The 23,886-nt window shown below is 40.5% G+C and overlaps 1 protein-coding gene and 1 long non-coding RNA gene across 2 annotated transcripts in view; both read left to right on the forward strand.

The window, feature by feature from the left end:
* The window catches only part of LOC139437091 (uncharacterized), a 32,598-nt gene that overhangs the window by 3,670 nt on the left and 5,042 nt on the right, over positions 1–23,886 (forward strand). The window lies entirely within an intron of this gene.
* Positions 1,677–17,193, forward strand: PURA (purine rich element binding protein A). Its single transcript, XM_004477832.5, has 2 exons — positions 1,677–1,836; positions 2,359–17,193. The coding sequence occupies exon 2, from the start codon at positions 2,500–2,502 to the stop codon at positions 3,460–3,462; it is 963 nt and encodes a 320-aa protein (XP_004477889.1). The 5' UTR covers positions 1,677–1,836; positions 2,359–2,499; the 3' UTR covers positions 3,463–17,193.

Here is a 23,886-nt window from a genome sequence, read left to right on the forward strand (position 1 = left end):
CGTCCCGCCCCATTCTGTGCGAAGACGGTGCTGCTCCGCCTTTGCGTCTCCAGAGGGGCCGGGGTCTATCCAGGGTCCTGATTGCTACAGTGTGAGACCAGAGGAGTTGCCGCATCTTCACACATGTATTTTTGTGCGGAAGTGAACCAACAGTTCCTCGTTCCCTTTCCGACAGACTTGGGAAGGGAAGGGAGTACTGAAAAATAAGCACGGAAAAGGCCCTATGCGGTACTAAAACTAATAGGGACGTTATCTATGGGGCCCAAAGCCTGGGTTTCTACCTCGCAGAGTGGACCTCCCCTTCAGGGATCCGCTTCAGGGACCACTGGACATGGGTGGGTGGCTCTGGGGCTGGTTCACAGTCTTGCCCAGAGCTGAAGTAGCTAATGCTGGGAAAATCGGGCCTTTGCTAAGAAAAAAGCCGTGAATACTAGGCAGGCTGGTTTGCACAGGCAGTGAAGTGACACATTAGGGGACTTCGAAGGCTCAAGTATTGACAAGTCTTGTGCACTGGACTGCCCCGCGTTTCTTGGTTATTAGTCTTTTCTTCCAAGAAGCTGGGCAGTCATGCGCTGAAGGTACTTAACTCTCTGGGACTAAAAGTAGGGAGGCAGATCTTCTTACTTTGAGGTGGGGGTGGGGGTGGTTGTTTAATGGGAATGGAACCCATAAATGGGATAGGAATATTCTCAGGATGGAGACAGCAATACCAGGGATAAGGCTGTTGAGGTCTGTATCCTCTGAGCACCTGTGGAAGGTGATGGGGATACTGTAAGGACATTAGTAGGGGAGAACCCTGGAGATAGGCCTTAGCTTTCCCACAGCTGCTGGGATAGCACTCTGCATTGAGCAAGTATGAGGATTTGCTCTCTATCTGGGAGAAGGAAAGTAGGCCTAAGATTACGTACTAGACTCAATTATTTCTGAGTCTCCTTTTACTCCTGAATCCCCTTCTGAGCCCAGAAGAGCCCCCTTTCACTGTCACTGTCCAAAAACTCATTGGTTAATTTTTTTTTTTCCATTGGTTAATTAATGGTCGCCAACCTCACTGTCCACCTTAAAACTGGCGATTATTTAATACTTAATTTTTGGGGGTTGGGGGCTTTCCTTGACACATCTAAATTCCTGGGTGGAAAGGCAAAAGGGTTGAGCGAACCTGCTCTAATGAATCCCGTAAGGAACTGCGAAGGAACTGTAAGGAAATTCCTGACATTTTTAGCTCGTGAATTTCCTAAGGCTTAACTTGGTTTTCTCCCCCATTCTGGGTCCTTCCAGAGAGGAAGAAGAGTGGGCTAGGGGCTAAAGACTCAGCAGGGCCTGGTTCATCCGCAGAGCTGGCCGGCAACCCAGGCTGGGCTTAGCCTTGAGCAGGGTGCCCCCCTTCCCCAAATCTCAGAAGGAGGAGGGGGAAGCAGGCGGGCAGTCATGGTCCCACAGGGGGCTGATTGCAGGTTTTGGGGTGAGTGTGGGGTTTCTTTTTGATTGTTGTTTGGGGAGAAGGGCAGAGCCGATGGGGAGAGGCACTGCGGGCACCCCGGCCCTGGTGCGGCCGCCATCCTCCCCTTGGCTCCCCCCGCCGGTGAGTGCGTCCGCCTGCCCGCCCGCCGGGCTGTGCGGGGCTGCGGTTGGGGGGAGGGGGGAGCGGGATCATCTGAGGCCAGAGCCGCTGCCGTGCGCGGGGAGGGGGAGCGGCGGGAGAGACGGACTAGGTGTCTGCTGCTCCTTGCCGCTGCCTTCGGGCGCCCGGTCCTCATCTCCGGCAGCCCCCTCTGCAGCTGAGGGTTACCTTCGCACCGCCTCTCCTTTTTTTCGCGTCTCTGCGACCAGGGCTCTGCGGTAGGAGACAGCCCAGCCCGGCCGCGAATGGGCCCGTCTGGGTTTGGGTCTGCCTGGGGATCGCAAGGGAGAGGGTGGCCGTGACTTGGTGTCCCCTCTATACAGCGGGTCCTGCTCTGCGCAGGCCCCTCCCCACACATCCTCTCTTTGGGGTCACTGGAAAGCAGAGCTCGGGCCCCCTCCCTGTGCTTAGTATGGCAGTCCCCTTATCACCCCTAGTTCCCAAACTCCCCAGGCCAAGGCTGCCCAGGGTCTGGCCAACAGCGACAGCTACCGTGGTGGCGGCGACGGCAGCTGCTGCGACGCGGCGCGTCCCACTCTTCCCCCCCCACCCCAAGCTAGGGGTGTGGGGAGAAGGCCGGCGGGTGGGCGCCGGCGGGCAGGCGGACGGAGCTGGCAGTGGGGAGGGGGCGCGGGTCACGTGCGGGCAGGCGGGTGGGCGCGTACAGTAGGGCACCCTGCTACTGTACTGGGGAGTCAGTGCACTGTTACCGGGTCTCGTCTGTCTCGTCTCTCCCGCAGATCTCGCGAGAGTGGCTGACTGGCTGTGGGGGTTGCGGCGGCAGCAGGCGGAGCCGGGGAGGGAAAGCAGCGGCGGCTGAGGCGACTGAGGCGGCGGCGGGCGGAGCGGCAGGCGGCGGCGCGGCGGCGGAGCGCAGCATCATGGCGGACCGAGACAGCGGCAGCGAGCAGGGTGGTGCAGCACTGGGCTCGGGCGGCTCCCTGGGGCACCCGGGCTCGGGCTCCGGCGGGGGCGGTGGCGGCGGCGGGGGCGGCGGCGGCAGTGGCGGCGGCGGCGGCGGGGCCCCGGGGGGGCTGCAGCATGAGACGCAGGAGCTGGCCTCCAAGCGAGTGGACATCCAGAACAAGCGCTTCTACCTGGACGTGAAGCAGAATGCCAAGGGCCGCTTCCTGAAGATCGCTGAGGTGGGCGCGGGCGGCAACAAGAGCCGCCTCACTCTCTCCATGTCAGTGGCCGTGGAGTTCCGCGACTACCTGGGCGACTTCATCGAGCACTACGCGCAGCTGGGCCCCAGCCAGCCGCCCGACCTGGCCCAGGCGCAGGACGAGCCGCGCCGGGCGCTCAAGAGTGAGTTCCTGGTGCGAGAGAACCGCAAGTACTACATGGATCTCAAGGAGAACCAGCGAGGCCGCTTCCTGCGCATCCGCCAGACGGTCAACCGGGGCCCCGGCCTGGGTTCCACGCAGGGCCAGACCATTGCGCTGCCCGCGCAGGGGCTCATCGAGTTCCGCGATGCTCTGGCCAAGCTCATCGACGACTACGGAGTGGAGGAGGAGCCGGCTGAGCTGCCCGAGGGCACCTCCTTGACTGTGGACAACAAGCGCTTCTTCTTCGATGTGGGCTCCAACAAGTACGGCGTGTTCATGCGAGTGAGCGAGGTAAAGCCCACCTATCGCAACTCCATCACCGTGCCCTATAAGGTGTGGGCCAAGTTCGGACACACCTTCTGCAAGTACTCGGAGGAGATGAAGAAGATTCAAGAGAAGCAGAGGGAGAAGCGGGCTGCCTGTGAGCAGCTCCACCAGCAGCAGCAGCAGCAGCAGGAGGAGACCGCCGCTGCCACCCTGCTGCTGCAGGGTGAGGAAGAAGGGGAAGAAGATTGATCAAACTGAATGGAAAACACACACACACATGCATCTACACACACACACAGCCACACACACAGAAAATATACTGTAAAAAAAAAGAAAAGTAAAAAAAAATAGTAAAAAATAAAATAAAATAAAAAGAAATAACTGTTAACTCCAAGGGAGCACCACCCACAGAACCTCCACCAACTGACAGTTTCTCTTCTTGACTTGCCACCCATCGCTGGATGTTGTCCACTTTATCCACCATATAAAACAGTAAGCAGCTGCTAAAAACAAAAACAAAAAAAAATACAAAAAGTAATAACATTATATGAACTGTGTTTCCTACTTGATTAAAAAATATAAAGAACTGAGTGTTTATTTCCCTAATTAACCAAGAACTTTTGTACACGTTTAAGCTATTATTATTAAAAGTGTTTGCAAAATGGTCAAGATTATAATATTGCTGAATTATATAAAAGTCCTTTTCATGTTGAGCTAACATTTGACTTTAGCACAAAAAAAGAGATATTTTAGAACACGTAAAATAATATTTTTAGTTTTTCTCATTTTGTTACCAAATTTCAAACCTTACATGGAGGTTATTATAGTATATTTGACACCCTATATACCTGTGATTAGAGATGTGTATATATGAGGGCTAGGCATGCTGTGTGTCTGAGCTTTGTCTAAATGTTATGCAGAAGTTTGTAGAGTTAAAGGTACGTAGGTTAAATTCATGCAAGGTAAACAATAAGTGCTCTCTTTTATACAATATGCATTGCATCTGGACCTTAAACATATAAAAATGGTCAGTGAAACTTCTGTGAACATGAAGAAATTATTAAAAAAGGCATTTAAATGAAATTTGCTAAGTTGTGATTTTTACGGTTTGAACCAAAGTTATTCAAATAGTAAAAGGAAAAAGAGAAAGAAAGAAAAAGGAACTCTCCCGTAATATTTTTCTGCATCTGTTTGCTTTGACTGAGTAGGCGTTTTGTCATTATTATGTATATGAGATGTACTTGTATCGTTCATAATATATTTTTTTTATTATGTGTAGAAAGATTTTTAAAAACTTAACTAACGTGCAGCAATTTCCAGTGAACTTGTACTTGGACATCAGGTAGTGAGTCTATTTGTGGTCACTAGCACTGTCTCCTAAACTTGTAAGAGGTCTGAAGCTATCCTTTGATTTTTGCCAGTGCTATTAACTTATGTAGACCTGTTAAGAAGCAGAGCAACACAATTATAGAGTTATCCTACTGAGCCATGGATTCTGAGTTTCATTTAAGAGTGAAAGCCAAGTTGGTATATGTTAAGGATTTCCGTGTAGCTGTGGTGCTAGTTATTACTGGCTACATTATATGCTAAGTGTATTTGTGTTCCCCAAGTGTACAAGCCTTCTGTCAAAAGTATGTTCTATAACTCTTTATATTCAAGGTATAGGGTATGAAAATGCAAAGCTTAGGGAGAGCACTTACCGAGCTGGTGTCCTCCAAACTGAAATTGTTTGTAACGATAGTCTTTTACAAGTTTTCATTTAAGGATGTTTGTGTGCTTTTTAATTGACAACTAACTTCTTGCTGCTGTATAGTAAAATATTAATATATTTTTATCATTAAACTGCTGCATGACTATCATCTTTGAGTGAAGAGAAAAATGTTATAAAAAGATGCCTTAAACAGTACATTTTGGTTTGAAATTCTGTAGAAAGTATTTTGGTTTTTTAAAAAAATCTTGTCTGACAGAAAGTTCTGGGAGTGGAATTATTTCTTGGCATATCCAGCCATATAGATCTAACTGCTGTATGTAGAAGACACCACCTGTAGGAATTGTAAGGTTATCAGTGCTTCTCACATTGTAAAGCATTGGCCTAGGAAGGTGAAACAGTTGTCTTTTTGAAGGATTTTTTTTTCTGCTGGTTCTTTGGGTTTTGATTTGATATTTTTAAGCTCCCTGGTTGAGTGTGTTGTCTTTGTTTTTGAGATCTACTGTATGTGTTGAATAACAAGCTATTTCCATTGTACTGTGCATTTTCCCATTAAATTGTTTGCTTTTAATATTCATACAATGTTAAATATGAGGTGACCGTATAATAGTTAGGAGTTTCTTTACTTACAAAATCACTGGAAATGATTAAATTGCTTTTCCCTTTCCCCCAAGGTGCATTTTCTTATTTCCATATAGTAAAGTTGAGCTTTTACAGTGCATAATGTGACATTTGGAATGCTTATCAATTGCATGTAAACATTAATAACCTGCACTTTTTTGTCTTAAGGTTTGTTGAGCTGTTTTGTTCACTGTACTTTAACTGTGATATGGAAAAGACTGCATTCTCTGTGCTCTTACTAGTTAGGAAAGAGAATTGCTTTGATTTTGTCTCTTGTTTACTATAGCTTCTTAAAAGTTAAACCTTGTACTACAGGTTGTTGGAGTACTCCTAGATCAGTGTTTCATAGTAGCCAGCAATAAGTAGTGCAAGTCAACAAAAACACAGCAAACTTAGGCAAAGTGTCCTTTCCTTTGAGATGTGAGTTCTTTCATGAGGTTTTCTTTAGGGTCAGTTACCTAAAGTGAAGCCTTTCTTACCTATAGACTTCAGATTCTGCTTGGCACCTACCGGATCAAGAAGCACATGTATTGTGCAATTGTATTTACACTATAACAGTTGAACACAATCTTACTAAGATTTTGAAACCAATGTCTGATTTGTGGCCAGTGGATATAATAAGAAATCCACTTGCAGATCTTTTAAGACTTAAGAGGCGATCATAGAAAAGACGAAGTGACTGTAATGATGCTCTTTTTGCATCTCACTTTACCTCCCCAAGCACCTCCCAACCTTCCCTTCTCCCCTCTCTTGTTTCATCCTTTTCCTACCCTTCTCCCCCGGTGCTCGGTACTTTACCAAGGTTTATATTCAGTGTTTTATGTTGGAATTTCTTCTTGTTTTAATTTTACTAGTTGGTAAACACTGTTTGTGCTGAAACAAAAAAGGAAATGGTATATTTGACCATATGTGTTATTCATAGAAGACAGTATGATCAAATGTGCCAAAAAACAAGCAAACAAAATTTAATTCTTGACAAGTATGCCTTATTTTTATTGATCTGCTTTGTCTTACAATTAAGGTCCAAGAGCTTGGTTAAAGTATATTATTTGCCTAAGTATAAAAGAAAACTTGAAATGCATTGCAATATTGACATTCATTAAAATGAGAGACACTGTCAAGTAATTTAATCCAGAGATCAGCCACCAGATTTGAAATGCCCATATATGTGTGTGTTTGCTGTTGTTTGTTTGTTTTTTTTTAAATCACCAAATCTTTTTTTTAAGCTACTTTTTATTTGTGCCTCCTATTTATCATGCTGATGTTAGAAGCAGCAGTCATCCAGCCACAGAGGGAGCTAAAGTTAACTATCCAGAACTGTAGAAATCATTACACATGCCTTTGACAACAAAGGAAGTTCATAAGAAAACCCATGTCGGCTTTTCCTCCACTAGATACAGATTAGAGGTAGATGAATATTTGCCAAATGGAAAAAAAGACAATGCGAGTCAGGAAAGACAAACTTTTCCAGCTTCTCAAGAGCCATGGAGTGTAGAAACCAAAACCAACAGGGAAACAAAAAACCTTGAAAGTGTCACTTTTTAGTTGTCCCATGCAGGGGTTGAAATTTGATTCCAAGTGGAAAGTATGTATGTTTTTTTTTAAGTCTTCGTATGTAGAGATGGATAATTATTCCAACTTGATTTTTCAGGTAATGGAGAAAGCTGCTAGTAATTTTAGCCCCTGCCTAAAGAAGATAGTTAATTTCATTTGGGAGCAAATACTTATTGCCTTGAAAAATAGCACTGTAATAGCCTATGATAATTAGTCATAGAATAACCTTTATCCCTTTCAAACTATGCAAATTATTAAATAAATGTAAATTAGGATTCAATTAAAGATAGTTGATTATATTGCAATCAGATGGCATTCACAAACTTAACTGGAGCATATACAAATAAAATATATTAGTCTAAGAGTTTTGTATGCTAACAGAAAAATATAATTTAGCTACCTATTCTAAAAATGGTGAATATTACTAATATTGTATAATAGGACTGGGAAGACTGCCTCCTTTTTTGAAGAGAGAGAGATTAAGGATTTTTATAATTGTTTTTCATCAAATTTTAATATTTTTGTCAAATTTTTAGGTATTTAATTTGTAAAACAGTTTGCTTTGTACTGGCATACAGAAAATAGGGTATTGATTTTAAACTTTTTGAAGCCAAGTGATCAAGTACATTTGTAATAAAAGTCAATGGATCTATATCAGTTGTACTCACTGTTTTCATTTCTATTCTTACTAATACGGGGATTCTGTACTTTTTTCTGCAGGAAAACTGAACTAAATTTGGGTGGAAGGGAGGGGAAAAGATAAGTATGTTGATAATAAGAATCTGGGTGGGTGCCTTGACCAAGCATTTTATGTCACCTTTAAGTCAATTAAGATTTGGTAGATTAAAAAAGATGGCATCTGTCAATTTTTTCTTCCTGTTTTCTTATGGAACTTGATGTTTGTGGCAGTTCTCATTCATTTTTGTTTCTGTGCATTAACATTTTGTGTTTTGGCACTGTTGAAACTTTCTGAGCTAACACATTTTTCTTTTAGGACATTTTGGTGTCCCCACCATGGTGATCCCACCATGGGCATGATTATTTTTATCTTCCACATGTGGTTTACCCTTTCTTCTACAACATTCCCACTCATTTTTTCATGCTAGTTACACACAAACATACATACACACTTCCAGACGATTTTAGAATGAGGCTTTCTGAAATCGTTACTCTAGTAGCTTTCATAGTGCCACAATTCATTTTATTTTATATGTGGACATACTTTTAAGAATTTTTCTCCATAAAAAGTAAGATACCAAATCTAATTGCTTTTTTCCTTTTTCAAAGTCTTGAGTATCAGAATGAAATCCTGCTTTCTATATAAAAGAATGCTAAAACAAGGGTATCTTTAGCAAGTTAGATTTGGGACAGTTTGTGATAACTCTGAGTATAACATTTATAGTTGATTATCCCTAAATTTAAATATTTTAATTTGTAAGTATATACACTTCTCCATAAGAGTGCAATAAATAAAATTTACTGGAATTGCTTAAGCAGATATCTTGAACAAAGTTATTTCTACAAAATTCCCTGTTAAAGTTTATCAGTTTTTTAAATCATATGGTAAACGTAGTATTTGTTGTCTTCATTGCATGATAGCTGAATTTAGACCATTTACATAATGAGGTATATTATAAAACTAAAGTGACCACTGCTATTAAAATTACTGATTTCACCCAAGCAGCATTGATTATATAGTGTCATCTTTGCAGAATTTGCAATATATTTTTAAGATAATCTGATTTTGATAGTTGAGGACCTCTGTGATCTTAAAACAAGGCCTACATTTAAGGCCTAGGCCTCTTGGCAGGTTCTTATTGAACAGAAATTTCATTATTATGGATTAAGTGAAGATCATCTAAACTAGCATTAGCATGAGTGAGGTAGAATTTCATAATGCAAGATCAACCAAGTGAAAAATGAAATATATGAATATATGCCAACAGTTTGTCATCTTTTGTCTACTAAACTGTCTACCAAGTTTTAGTGTTGAATAGTCTAGCCAGTTTATGTCTTTAGGAAAGTTGAGTATGGCAAAGGTCACTTGTTAAAAATATTTTTCTTAACAGAAATTTCATAGCTACTCATTGTTTTAATTTTGTCCCCATATTTTCTGTTCAGTATTTATTATTTTTCTTTTTTTTTCTGATTTGCTTCGCTTTTGTAAAAAATTGTCTTGTTGATAGGTAGAAGCATGGTGGTGATCCTCTATGTAAAATAAAGTTGCTTATTAAAGACCAAAAATAGTTATACTTGTTTTGGAAATGCAAGGTTTTTGTGGTGGTTTTTGTGAAAACATATTTTTTATATTAGTAATTTCATTATTAAATTTTTGTAGCGTTTCATGGGAAAATTTTAAGCTAAAGATTTCTATCTAATTTTCTTGATTTAGGGTCCACTTTAATAATTCAGGAGGCCTCCAAGTTCAAGGACCAAGCCATTACATTCTAGAATTGTGAAAGACCTGGAAATACACTTGTTAGCATGTGTTTTGGTCTAAGCTGAAATAACATAGAAGGATCCTAGGTGGATTTTAAGAAAAGATGTCCGTGTTATGAAGTGGCAGACCGATAGGATGTCTTCTTTATCCATTCACCTTGACTTGCTCAAACAGTGATGGCCATCAGTTAATTTTAAAAGACCCATTTTGGGATTGAGTCAAACTCCTGGTCAACCAAAATGGATTGGCAGTTCCCAGTGCAGGCGTTTGTTGGTGGCACTTAGCTTACTTCCCTATCGTATATACCTGGCATTTTCTCCTTATCCTCCTTTTACCTTGTTTCTCTCTCCTTGCCTTCTTTAGTCTTCTTGCCAAAGGCCTCCCAATGGCACTCAAGCTTACACCCTTCAGAGAGGAAGTAAAGATATAGCAGAGTCCTATCTTAGAGCAGAGCTAATAATGATCCAAGAAATTTCTATATTGTGAGATAAATGGGTAGTTTTTTCGGAATGCTGTTTTCACCATAGTCTAAAATTGGCAGTTTGAAGGGCAGAGAAATCAATATTTCTTAAGAAATTCTGTGAATTGAAGAGAGTGAGAAGTATTTGTATTTTAGATAAGTTATCGGGGACTGAGACTTATGGTTTGGAAACTTAGAGCAAGGAAGGGAAAGCTGTTTAATGTGTTTGTGAATAGGAGTGTGATAGGTATATAAGGGAATGGTTCAGAGGTAAAGTGGTTGTAATTTTTATTGGAGGTAGGAAAAGGTACTAAGGTGGAGTTTGAATAAAAATTATTCCCTGAGGACAATGAAGTTGATTTTTACTAAGAAAGTTTCAGTAATGCGAGAGAAAATGGGTTCCTCCTTGGTAATGAGAACCCATAACATCTAGCTAGTCTCTGGCTAGCTAGATGTTATGATGATAATGCATTATACAAATCTGTTTTCATGTGTAGGATATTTGATTTTCTGTCACAAATGAGTAGCACCGTTGTAGAATGGCAACTTTTCTGGTCAAGGCATGTTAGCGCTGGAACTTATTATTTTGAGAAAAAAGAAGACAACATTTCAAACTTTTTCACAGTTATCAGTTTTAAACTATCAAAAATATTTATCATACAGAATATCTTCTTGGGCTCTTGTTACAATGTAGTTTACCTTTACTTTTCAAATGTTCCTTAGATAAATTACTTGATTTTGCAGTCCCCAGAGATCCTTATGCCTTGCATTTGTAGACTCTTGAGCCTTTGGTCCACATAAATTTCTTAGAACAAGACGATAAACCAGGTAAAAGCATTAAATTGCAATTTTAGGTATCTTATTGTTTGTTTTTCCTTTTTTTTTCCCCTAAGGGAAGCAGGCACTCAACCACTGAGCTACACCCACTCCCCTGCTATTTCTTTTGCAGTCCTAGCTGCCACTTAACATTGGACCTTATGGGGCTCTCAATAATTCTGTATTTATGAAATTAGACAACATATCCCCGAAACTCATGTTTCTGTTTGTTTTCCTGCTCTATTACTTTAAAAGTGCAGAATTCCCAAGAGTTCAATGGTAACAGATGTTAATAATATAATTTGGTACATTTTGGAAGTTCTTATCAGGGTGAACTGATACTGTTTAGTTTTCTGCTCTCAGTAGCATTTTTTAATTCTTTAAAATAAAGAATTTCTATAATATTTGTTTTTTTAAAGCTCATAATTCAATATTGGATTAACTCTTTGTTGTCTAGTATAGATTTATTCCCAGTGATTTTTGATAGTTTACTTTCAAGTTTCACTTAACCCAAATCTCTATACTTTAATAATAAAATCTCTATAAAGACAGCCAAAAAAGAGGTTCTGATTTTAGAAGGTTTTTTTTGTTACTGTTGTTGTTTTTTAAACAAATGTCAAGTTCATTAACAATAGAATTTTTGTCATAGCTTATTTTGTAGAGTTGGCACTTAGCATGATTTTTAATTTTATTGTGTGTCAATTTTAAATTTAATGTAGTTACATACTATACCTTGTTTAAGTTCAATGCAGGGCCTTCTTAAAATAACCCCTCCCTTACAAATCCTTTAAAAAAGAAGTGAATTCCCAAACTCCTGTCAAGAACCAGTGATTTAAATGACTGTGAGACAAGTCTTTGAAAGGCTTTCTTGAATCTAGTCAATGGAGATAAATGATAGCCCATTTCCATGCTGCATACAGTTGTTAGGATTTATAAAGTTGTCAATGTGTAAAAATGCAAAAGCAGAAAAGACTATGTAAAGTTGCCTATAAAATTTCTAGTTTTAATTATTTGCACTATGTATCTTTGCACTTGACTTTTAGAAAGTTAAGACTAGTCACTTTCACTTTTGTTTCTAGTCTTCTAATTTATTGCAGAACTATGTTTTCAATATCCTACCCAAAGCAAACCTTATATGCAATTAAATATGCTTTACAAAGCCAAGAAAATTATATCTTAGTGTTAGATATGTAAAGCAAAAATTTGTTTTGATAAAATTTTTGATGTGGGCCTTTTTTTGCCAACAAAATCCTTTGTGAGTATTATTAAACTGTTTGAATATACAAAGTGAAAGCTTAGGATAGGTTAAAAAAAAAAAAAGAAATGCTGTCATTTTTGCTATCCACATTCCAGCCTGAGGTGGCCTGGTTTTGGAGTGTTGAATTTTTTTTCTTTTTTTTTTTTTTCCATGAAGTGAATGAGATCTAAGTCTAGCTGAGTGCTTAAAAAGCTGAAAGTGGAGTGGGTGGCAAGTGGCAGCTCCCTCTTTAATGTAATTTTCTGTAATGTTCTTATGGTTTTCTCATGGTTTGTGATATAACGGTATTGAAATAATTACATTAGATGAATATTCCTTTCTGGAATTCATTGTTGACACTTTTTGAGGGGGGGAGGGTGGCAAGGGGTAAAAAGACTTTATTTTAACCAGAAGCATTCTTATAATCTCAAAGATACATCATAGAAAGAAAAGGAGAACAAAAAGTAAACTATACCTGTAGATATATTTTTAGTCTTGTTGAAACGGTTGAACAACACAGTTTGTATTCAGAATTGGGGAAGAAAAAAAAAAAACCCTGACAGTAAAACAGAGATATGATTATGGTTTTAGTTGAGTTATTTTTGCAAGTTATTGATTTTTTTCATTTTATATTCCTTTTTCCATAGTTTTTTAGGCATCTCACACTTAAAACCAACAAGTGAGAGGCCTCTCTTCAGATATGGTTTATTTTTGGAATGCCTGAGTGTGTTTCTGGATGGGGGGGGTAATTCTTGACATGCTATTCTCAGCATGTTTTGCCAGTCATTCTGGATCTTATGTTTGCAAATTCTCTTGAAAATTCAGTGATGTATTGAAATGAGAAAGTCATCTATGACATAGTATTTATGTTTGTGGCTGGACTCTATTGTAGAAACTTGTGGCTTTGTTTTTAATTTGGGTAGTATAGTTAAACTTCCATTGTTCAGATTTTAGGTTTGTTTAGTGGAATTTTGCCAGATACTTGTCTAAGTATGGATCAATTTTGAGAAATGAAGGTTAACAAATGTGTATTTGACTCTAGATAATCCCTTATTCAAAATAATAAAGGCTCATGTCATTAGATTGTCTAAGTTTTATATAGTTAGCTCTTTTTAAGTGTGGATGGTGTTCATCATTATATCTATGAATTTCCTTTAGGAAAAGAGAAAAATTCAGTCTCCAAATATTTTCTTGGGACTACATTTACCACATATAGAAAATGAAAAAATTTTAGATAGTGGCTTTGATTATTTTTTTAATGGAGTTTAACTGGTTTAATTATTTTTCCTAGATTGAAGCACTTATTTCCCGAATGTGAATAAAGGGAAAAGATCAATAATTTGGCCCTTTTTTGAGGCTATTTTTTGGTTTTTTGCCCCCATTTCCCAATCCCGGTATAAAATGAATTACGGGTATCCTAAGTCCCTGTAAGCCTTTTTATGGGTTACAGATCCCTTTGAAAATCTGATGAAAGTGATAAACCCCACCACCATCTCACACACACACACCACAGCAAAAATGCACATACACAAATAATTGTGCATAAAACTACAGGGGCATCACACATCTTCTGAAATCCAAGTTAAGGATCTCTGCTCCAAGAAATCTTTTTAGAGAAAATTTTAATGCAAACAATTAATAAAATGAGGAACAAAGTATTGGCTTAAACATTTTAGATTGTAATTATTGCTAGACGGTGGCTCCTACTAGCAAAATATGACATTGCAATCAGCTTTGTTAGACACTATACCATCCAGACAGAAGGGGAAAAAATGCAAAGTTCTGAAAGCTATTTATAAGGAGTCAGGGCATCATCTCTAGACATGGAGCCATTCCTATGGTTCAAGGCAGGGGTCAGGTTGTGTGGCAGCTTCTAGAAGGGTAGAGTTTGATAAACCACAATGCTCAGGATGCCAAGGGGTTAGCCATTCTCTTAACCCCTTCCTCACCAAAAGATTTAAATTTTGTCTATTGGGAAACAAGATGTCACTAGGAAAAAAAAGATTTGCCTTACAACTTCGTTGGAACACATCAGTTTGGTGACAAATGGGACACCAGTATTATTTTTGAAAAGGTGCATAAAACCAAAGTAAATTATTCTCTATGTAGAATATCATTTACTAGTAACTTTGTTTGGGTGTCTTAGCTTTGACAATTTTAAATATTGGTTTTATATAAAACTGGGAATCCAGTTTATAAATGGGATAGCGGATATATTTGTTCTTTCCCCCATGTAAAGAATAGTTGGAAGATTTGTGCATTCATTTTTACTTTTCTCTGTTGGATGCCATAGGGTGGGGTGGGGAGGGTGGGAGTGGGGTCTTTGAGTCAACAACTGACAAAATATCTTCTCCAAATTTAAAAATTGAGAAGCAGCACTTTAAGTCTAACTCTACACCATTTTAGTGCATGTGTTAGTTTTAATAATGATTTTTGGTGCATGCCTTTGGGCTTATTAAAAAATGCACAATAGGAAAGTATATTTCCTTTCCTAGAAAGGAGATGTTTTTCTACTTTGCAACATGTGATTACAAAAATCTTCCACTGTGGGAAGATTAACCATGTATTGAACTACTGAAAAGTATATATTTTTAGATATACAGAAGGAATCTACATGAAGCAGCATTCAGACCTATATAGAAGTCATAGCATTCTGTATAGGACCAAAAAGGAAGTAACCTTAAACACTTAAACAGACTTTGTTGGGTAGAAATACCTTTAGATCTTGCATTGACTTCCAAAAAGAAAATGCCACAGAAGTTTTCTAAAAACTTTTGTTTGAATTTTCTCTGTCAGTGTATTTAGCCCAAAGACAATAGCTTTGGGTTAGAACATATTTAAGAATCAAAACAAAAACAAAAAACAAAGCTAACTAAATAGATCAGCCTGATTTGCCTATCCAGCTTGACTGAAATAAGTAAACTAATCATTTGCAACATGAAAAACTGTCCATCTCCTCTAAGGTTTTGACAAAATAACCTTGGCTGAGGTGGGAAGACCTTCCACTTTGATTTCTGACCTGACAGTGAAGATTCATGCTTGGCATGATTTCAAACCTGACAGTGTCTGTTTAAGGAGCTATGGTACAGATTGCTAATTCAATCCTAGTACCTGTTGATTACCTGTGAGATCTAGAGTCCAAAGTAGCCAGCAGCCGTATGTATCCCTGAGTGCTCTGTGCCCATCAGATCCGCTAAAGTAAGCAGGGTTGTGTCAGGTCACAGCTCAGATGAGTGACCCCAATGCTGTAGACAGCCCTAGATTGAAGAATTGTATCTGCTTTCTTGGGAGTCATCACTGAACTAATGTCCCACATGGTGTTACTTACTGTAGATGCTCTTTCTTGGAGGAGGCCCAGAGCGCACACCCAATCACTTGAGGCACTCAGAGCAGGGGTGCTAACTCTGATGCCCTGACCAAATTCCAGTTTAGGGATGTGGGTCTTCTTGCAATTCTAATTGGAAATGTGCATAATTTTCCATTTGCCCTGTTGATCTCAGTGCAAACTGTACTAGTTTCTTTGCCCGAGTCCCAAGTCTCTAAGATGCTGGTGTGTACTGTATGGGCCAAGTTCATGCCTTATCCTAATGCACAAGAGTTGAGGAATGAATGAGCTTGGTGTCAAAGTGCTTTGTAGTCAGAAGGTGGCCTCTTGTGACTGGGGGATGAAATTGGCCTCCAGCACACTGGCTGGAGACTTCCAGCCAAAAGGTGTGAGCTGAAACCTATTTTCCCTCTTTTATTATAGCATGTTGAGAAAATCTTTTGGGTTTTCAGCAGTCAGGGAAGGCTGGAGTTCTGCAGCTTTAATCTGGGTAACTGAGGCTGATTGAGCAAGACTCTCGTTAATTAACTGGGTTCTCAGATGCCACAGACTCCACAAGAAATCACCATTATTTTCAATGGTTGTGATAGAATTTCCCCCTAGTAGCCATTATTTTAAGATTATATTGCAGAGTTGCTTTATTTTGAGCATTTTATGTATACGCAATCCCAAACTGGAAGAAAAATAAAAAAGGAATCCTGCTGTGAAAGGTATATATTACTCTAGATTTTTCATACTGTAAATATTGTAAGATTGTAATACTGTCAATATTTTATTAACCAACAAATGTTAATCTATGTGAATTCAGACTTATTTTACGTGTGCTTCTTATTTACTGTGTGTGGTCCCTGTTGCTGACAGTATTAAGTTATATTCTGATGTAAGATTAACTTTATTAAAGAATGTAAACATTAATGTTTCCTTATGGGAAAACAAATAAAGTATAAAGAAGACAATTCTTTTCATTGAAATATACTGTGTATTTACACTTGCTAGACCCAGCACCACTTATAAATTTAGTACACTGTTCAGAATTTTAGTTAACACAGCTGGCATGGTTGTGCCCTTTGAAAGTCTTAAGTGTAGGTATTGTTGGAATATAAACAGTTTGTATTTGTCTGCTGTGAATCATCTTGAAATTTCTAAACAGGTTTGTAAAATTTTTATAGTAAAACATTTTAATGACAATTTAAAAATTTATCACCTCTAAAGAATGGTCAAAACACTATCCTTTCAGAAATAGAATTGTTCTTTAATATCTTTCCAAACTGACTTTGGTTAAATGGACCAGATATGTATTAGTTAAAGTTTAGGACAAAGTTGTTGATATTCTTTGAGTTTACAAGTTAATCCTTATCGGAGATGTGCCAATATCCAGTAGAATATCATTCATTTGCACTGTTGGGGACCCCATTAAGAATGCTGAATTCTGCCAATTAAGAAGTAAGCAAATGCAATTTAAAAAGTAAATTTGAGAACTCTGTATTAAATAAGTGCAGTTATTATCACATGAAGAAGCACAGTGTGTTGGGCTGTAATATAACCATACTTGCTCTCATGTTCTCCCATCCAGTGCTGGGAACTCACCATGTGGAAACCAAGCAAATGTGTTGTGCATCAGCCGGCTTGAGTTTGTTCAATATCAAAGCTGAAACTAGCGAGGTCTGCTGTACTGCTTATTGAAGTATTGTGATTCTTTTAGGCATTGATTCTTACAAGATATATACTGTAACAGTATACTTTGTACAGATTTAAATTTTATTTGAAAAAAAATGAAATAAAGTAGGCAAAAAAATAAAGATGTTTATTTTTCATGTGACTATATAAACAGATTAGTCTTTTGTTTCAGTGCCTTTGGGGGGTCTGGTTCCTTGGATTTTTGTTTTAATAGAAACCATTTTTAGGACTCAGCATGTGTATTTACCCTATGTTAGCTATGATCAGCAATTGACTGCAAGTATTAGGTGTGCTCTCTCACACTGGAAAGCTGTTTTCTATTTTATCTTAAAACAGTTTTGGGGGTGTTTTGTTTTTGTTTTTGTTTTTCCCAGGATTTTTTTGTGAATGACTCCCCTATCTGGCTTCCTGGGTCACTTTTTAAAATTCCCTAATAGTGTGATAGCTTACCTAACCATCATGTTGAAGAGAAGGAAAAACTTCTGTAGATCATTGTCCTTTCCCAGGGAAGGTTTTTGTTTTCTGTTGTTTTAAATTTGAAGTTGGTTTTGTATAGTGAAAGATTTATAAAAGAGTCCATGACAAAATGTGAAGAGAATCCCTGTAGAAAATAGAGGTAGTAGCTTGAAAATAAGATGCTTTTCGAAACTGCTTTTCTAGTGAGTAGAACAGCAGATAGTGAATGAAATGACCAATAAAAATGGGACTCAAAAATGGTCCTTCAGAATAGTTTTAATAAGACCTTCTTATGGAAGATTAGATTATTTAATCCCACCAAAAGACCAAAAAGAACCATCCCAGTCTGGGCTTCTAGCTCAGAAATCAGGATGGGCATCAAGACCTCAGGTGAAGGGGAGTGGGTATAGCTCAGTGGTTGAGTGTCTGCTTCCCCTGTATAAGGTGCTGGGTTCAATCTCTGGTATCTCCTAAAAAATAAAAATAAAAAAAAAGACCTCGGGTATATATTTTCCTCAGCCTTTGTTTTGGAAGTAGAGTTTGGGGTTTCTATTCATGGCTTTCTCCTTTCATTTTATGTTTTTTGATGTTTTCACTTACCTTCAGCTTGGATCTGAGGAAGGCTGGGAACAAGTAGTTCTCCAGGGTTCCTTGCAAAAATGACACTGTGAGAAAATTTTGAGTGTTATATGTATATGACAATGATTATATTCTAAAAACTGATGTGCAGCCATTAGAAATATCTCAAATTCCCAGTATCAGTCTTCCCTGGGTGAATCCCAAGAAGATTGTTGTTGTTATTTTCTTTTTCTTGCTAAACTAGCCCTCCCTCTGTAGAGAGCAGCACACTTGGATTGGACTAATTTCCACATCTGACAACCACCGACTCCAATAAAAATAGCACAGATACTTTGCTTTACAGGGGATGCAAGTGGGATGCCTAAAGAAACTCATTTTCACCTAAGTTATGCAGTCCCTCTGATTTGGGGAGACACATAGAAGACAGGAGTACATTTCCTGAAAAGGAGACTATACTTCCCTACCTCCTCTTAACAGTGGGGTCAGATAAACCCCTAGGTCCCTGTCCAAGAGGAGGGCTCTCTCAAGTACGAGAAGCTTGAACTGGCGAAACCCCAGCCATGATTTGCTCCTGGTGATTATTAGGGAGCAAGCAAAAAGCCAGAAGCCAGATTTCTTTCTAACCTTCCTGTGGCCTTAATCTTTTAAAGACTCAGCACCATACCTCAGATGGTACCATGATTAAATATACCATGGCCAGTTTGGAGAGCAAGGGGCTCTGAGGTGAGGGCCTACTGCAGGGCTGTAGGAGGAACATCCCAGACTTGGGATAGGTCTGAGCTTCAGGACAAGCCATCAGAACCCCCTCAAGAAAAGGGCCCGTCATGCTCAAACAGAACTATTTGTCATTTTCGTTTAGCTTTTTCTTTTCCAAAGTGATGTAATTGGCAGTCTCTTCCCATCCCCACCTTCAATGGACGTTAACTTTTTCTTGTGATATGTCATTTACTTTCACTCTATTGCATGATTTTTAGAAACCTCTTTGTTCCTAGTTCCAGTAACAGTTTCCTCCTAAGTGGACAGGACTTTTTGAATTGGAGTACAGGGTGTTGGAAAAGGTTCTGCTCATTCAGGGTCAGAGGAAAGAGGGCTCTCCCTTTTTCACTGTTGGACTCCTGGACTCTCCTCAGGGCTAGCACTTGCTCCACTCCACCACTCTCACTTCAACACCTCCTCACCCTGCCCCCTGTTGGAACTTCCTGAGGAGGAGCCACATTTTTTCCCCTGAAAGTGAGGATTCCACCTTAGTATTGCAAATCCCTAGAGTGTCTCCAATAACATCATTCCAATTTTACTACGTTTAATTTTCATTCCCTTTGATTTGTTCACATCAAGCCATTTGGTACTTAGGTTTGTGTGAGCATATTTCACCATACAGACTCACTGGGTGTTGAAGGATCCCTCCACCTTACAACCAGCAGGGTTGCCCAGTTAACCCCACCATTGCTAGGCATCCTGGCTGCCTGCATGCTCAGCTCACTCCTGCCTTCCCCAAAGAGCAAGAGATTCTCTCTTAGCCTTGTATGGAGATTGGTGAAATTTCCAACCTAGCTCTACCTTCTGTTTCTGGGAGTGGCACTAGGGCTGACCCTGTATTGCTACCATCCTAAATTTTTCCAAGTCCACAACTTTTTCTTTTTTAAGCTAACACTGAATACTTAAAATATGCAGGGGGAGCTGATGTGGCTCAGTGGTTCAGTGCCGGCTTCCCACAAACAAGGGCCCAGGTTCACTCTCTGGCCCTGGTACCTAAAAAAAAAAATAGTAGGGTGAGTTATAAGAGTCCAGTATGATGCTATGTATGTTTATGTTGTAAGTTCACAACTATTACTATACAATTATTGTTTATGTGTGTTTATATGTGAGTGATATACTTCAATAATTTTTTAATGAAAAAAAATCAGGGACCAATCTAAAGTGTTTAACTTAGGTTATTTCATTTAATTCTTACAACATTTTGAGGTTGGCACCATTATTACCCCTATTTTACAGAGGAGGAAATTGAGGCACAGAAAAGACTAAGTAACATGCCCAGGGTCATACAAAATTCATGGCCTAAGCAGGATGTTGCCAAAGCACATCCATGGTCTCACTCACTCTAGTATATTGCCTTCTTTTTGAGGTTCTGCCTCTTCTTTTCCTAACTGGTAGGTCTTCCAACTTCGACATTGCCTCACCATAGGAGTAGGTGTGTAGCTAGATGTCAAAGCCAATCTTCCCTGTAGCAAACGAGGATTCCTTTGCATAGCTCAAAAGTCACACTGCCTGTTGTAAAGTTGATTCATGAATGAATCCACGTTTTCATTTCCCCCTCCTCTTTCATGGGGGAATGACTTACTCAGAGCAGCAGGTCTGAGGAAAGCTGGCAAATGGCCCTTCCAGGCCTTTCTCCACTGCTCTTGCTCAAAGTAAGCATAGCCTTAAGTACTATTCCTGCCTCTTCCCTTCCTCATCACAATGGCCTGATCAAAGGGTTCTGTGAATGGGCTCTTGAGTTCTGTCTAGTTGTCAATTTAGTTGAGTTGTCAGTTTCCTTCTCCTTTTTTCCCAGATTCTCTCCCAAGCAGGCAGACACTCTTTCTTCTTTAATGCAGACCTTCTCTCTGGGCCCAGGTGCTAAAGATCTAGGCTCAACAACAAGGTGGTCTCTAGGAGAGGGTCTAAGTCTACTCAGATTCCCCAAACCTCACTGTACACCAATAATTGGCCCAGTAATTATATCAGTCAGAGCCAACCCTTCAATTTCTGACTCAGAGGTTTGCTTGGATTTTTAAGTTTCTGAAGGTACTTTCCTTTGCCCTCTAAAATGCTACTTCCCAGATGCTTCTTAACCCCCATGGGAGGTCTGGAGTCTGTCACTCTCCAGGGGCTTCTTCCAAAAATAAAATCTCAGATTCCTTGGGAATTGGGGGTAGTTTATAGGACTGTGGCATCTGTTAGAACTCTTTTTTGAAAAGGGCTTCATGTTTTTTGTATCCTCTAAAGCCAGGGGTTCTCAAAGTATGGTCCCTGGATCAACAGCATTAGCATCCCCTTGGATCTTGTTAGAAATACAAATTCTTGGGCCTTACTCCAGATCTACTGAATCAGAACCTCTGGGAGTGAGGGCCAGCAATCCCTGTTCTAACAAGGCCTCCAGGTGATTCTGATGCACGCTGAAGTTTGAGAACTGCTCTCTATAGTAAGGATTCTTTACCTCTCAGCATCTTAGGTTTGAGATGCTGATAAAAACAGGTGAATCCCTCTTACCTGCTTCACGTACTCCTTAAGGTCCAAGTTAAGAATGCTTGCTCTGGAGCTTAAAACTTGACCAACCCTCTCTGACCTCTTCCTGCTCCTTGTACCACTGTGAGAAGAGGTACCACATACTCCCTGTTTGTTCTTTCATCCGTATTCTGTCGGTTGTTGCTGAAGGCACGCATGTCCAGCTCTGGGCAATACAGGGATGAGGGTTTGCTGCTCCCTGTCTGCTGTGACTTAAGTCCGTGACTCTAAACAAAAAACAAATGCTCAGTCCTAGGGCATCAGGCCAGGAGTATGAACCAACTACCCCCCCCCCCCAAAAAAAGTGATTCTTTCTTCTGGAGCTGGGAACTGTGTCATAGCAGAACTGCCAAAATGTGCAGAACTTCCTGTGATGATCCTGACTAGGGCATGTTGACTTCAGCTAGAGCTTTGTCAATGGCAAGTCTTGGGCTCCCCAAGAGAAGAACCAGCATGGCAAGGTCCAGGTCCTTGTTCCTCACCTGAAAGCATCCCTACTTGTACCTTTATGAACTGTTTTCCCCTGAGCAGCCAGTTACTTGGAAGGTTCCTTGCCCTTTCCTCCACACTCATTCTTGGGGCCACAACTTGGGCTGGCACTCAGAGCAACTTTGAGAAAAGTCCCTCTCTAAATTCAGAGCCTCCTAAGAAGCAGTCTTGTTCTGAGAATACAATGTTTGTGGCTGCAGAGCTTGGTTCCTTGTGAGTCTCTCCCCCTGGCGGGTAGAGCTGCTTTTTTGCTCAGAAAGGTGGCTGTTTCTGAACTCTGACTTCATACCACCTGAAACAGAAGCTTAATCCCCCCCAGACCCCATTTCTCTGCCACACCTCAGGCCTTCCCATTGCAGTAAAGGGCACCAACAAGTTGCTCAAGGCAAAAGCAGAGCACTCTCCAGATTCTGGTTGCCTTTGCCCCCCCACATCCAAAATATACCCTGTAGCTAGCCACATCTCACTGCTTCCACCACTGGCACTCTAGCTCAGTCGTTCTCAAACCTTAGTCTGCATCAGAATCACCTAAAGGGCTCAATAAAGCACAGATTGCTGGACCTATCCCTAGAGTTTCTGATTCAGGGGCCTGAGAATTTACATTCCTAACAAGTTCCCGGATGATGCTGATGCTGTTGGTCCAGGGACCACCCTTTGAGAACTACTCTTCTAACCTGTCATGTCCAGCATGTCCATATGTCCCAGGTAGCCTGAGCTGGTCCTGGTTATGCATATGGTCCCTGCTTGTTTGTAGCATCACCATTCACTTTCACAGGTATCCTGGTTTGGCTGACAAATTATATATATGGTCACCCATTTTCTCACCTAACAGCCTCATGGCTAGTTTCCCTCCTACCACTCTTATTACCCTGCAGTCCATTCTCCACACAGTAGCCAGAGTGATCTTTTTAAAAATGTCAACTTTAAATAAAATTCTAACTCTTACTCTGGTTACAAGGCTAGCATGATCTGGCTTCTGTCTAACTCTCCAACTTTCTCTCCTTCTTACCCCCTTGTTCATTTTTCTCCAGCCACACTCCTTTCTTTTTTTCAAGCGCACTGAGCCCATTGAGGAAGATTTTTACCTTGCTCTTCCCTCTGCCTGGAATGTATTTCCCTCAGATCCTTGGGTGGCTGTGGTTTTTTTTGTGTGGTCAGTCCTCAGTTCTCCTGTTTTCTCTTCAAAGAGGCCTCCCCTGACAATCCAAACTAAAGTGATTCCCTCCAGTCTCTCACTGCTCTCTTTCAGTTTTTTGTTTTTGTTTTTTTTTTACCCCTAATGCCTATCACCATCCAAAATTGTCTTACTTGTTTTTATTTTTTGTTTTTTTCCTGTTGATGGTCTGACACTGTGAGGTAGAATCAGTGTGGCATCCCTAGGACTCAGCCCCGTCTGGCACACAGCAGACAGTATATTTTTGTGGACTAAATAACTGGACTCCATTGAGTCCAGACGATTTCTGGGAGTCAGATGTGACACTGGGCTGCCTTCTTCATCCACTTTGAATGTGGCACTGTCATTCTATTTTATATCACCTGTGGCCTATGAGACACCTGGGGCAGTGACCCTGAAGATGGAATGGTTTTCTGTGACTGCTCTCAACCTTCCTTACCTGCATGCACTTCCCACTTCTCTTTGGGCCTTAGCATCTCCTCTCCCAAGCGATTTCATCCCCAGATGAAGCTCTGAGGAAAGGACAGTAACCCAGACTCAGCTGATAGCTAGATGCTCCCACTTGCCTTCCAAGTCACCATTGGTTGAGGCTTTAGCCATTTGGTGGGTACTTGAGAGCACCCTGGCCATTGAGCCTCTGATGGGCAGCATTCTTCTGGCTTTTCTCTTGGTGAGCTAGACCCTCACTGTCCCTGGATTTCACTAGTTGGGGGAATGGAAGAGGGATGTACCCTATTTCCAAATGATGAGGGTTAAGAGGCATCTAGAGAAACAAGGCCTCCATAGAGCACCAACATTGTGGGTGACATTTCACCAAATTCTGGCTCCTCTACTTTCTGTTCCTCAGGACTCCCTGATCTTTAAAATGTGAGT

Source organism: Dasypus novemcinctus, chromosome 2 (genome assembly GCF_030445035.2).
Source record: "Dasypus novemcinctus isolate mDasNov1 chromosome 2, mDasNov1.1.hap2, whole genome shotgun sequence".
Classification (NCBI taxonomy): domain Eukaryota; kingdom Metazoa; phylum Chordata; class Mammalia; order Cingulata; family Dasypodidae; genus Dasypus; species Dasypus novemcinctus.

What these genes read in the sequence shown, in the direction of transcription:
- PURA (XM_004477832.5), top strand. Translation starts at nt 2,500, where the DNA reads ATGGCGGACCGAGACAGCGGCAGCGAGCAGGGTGGTGCAGCACTGGGC.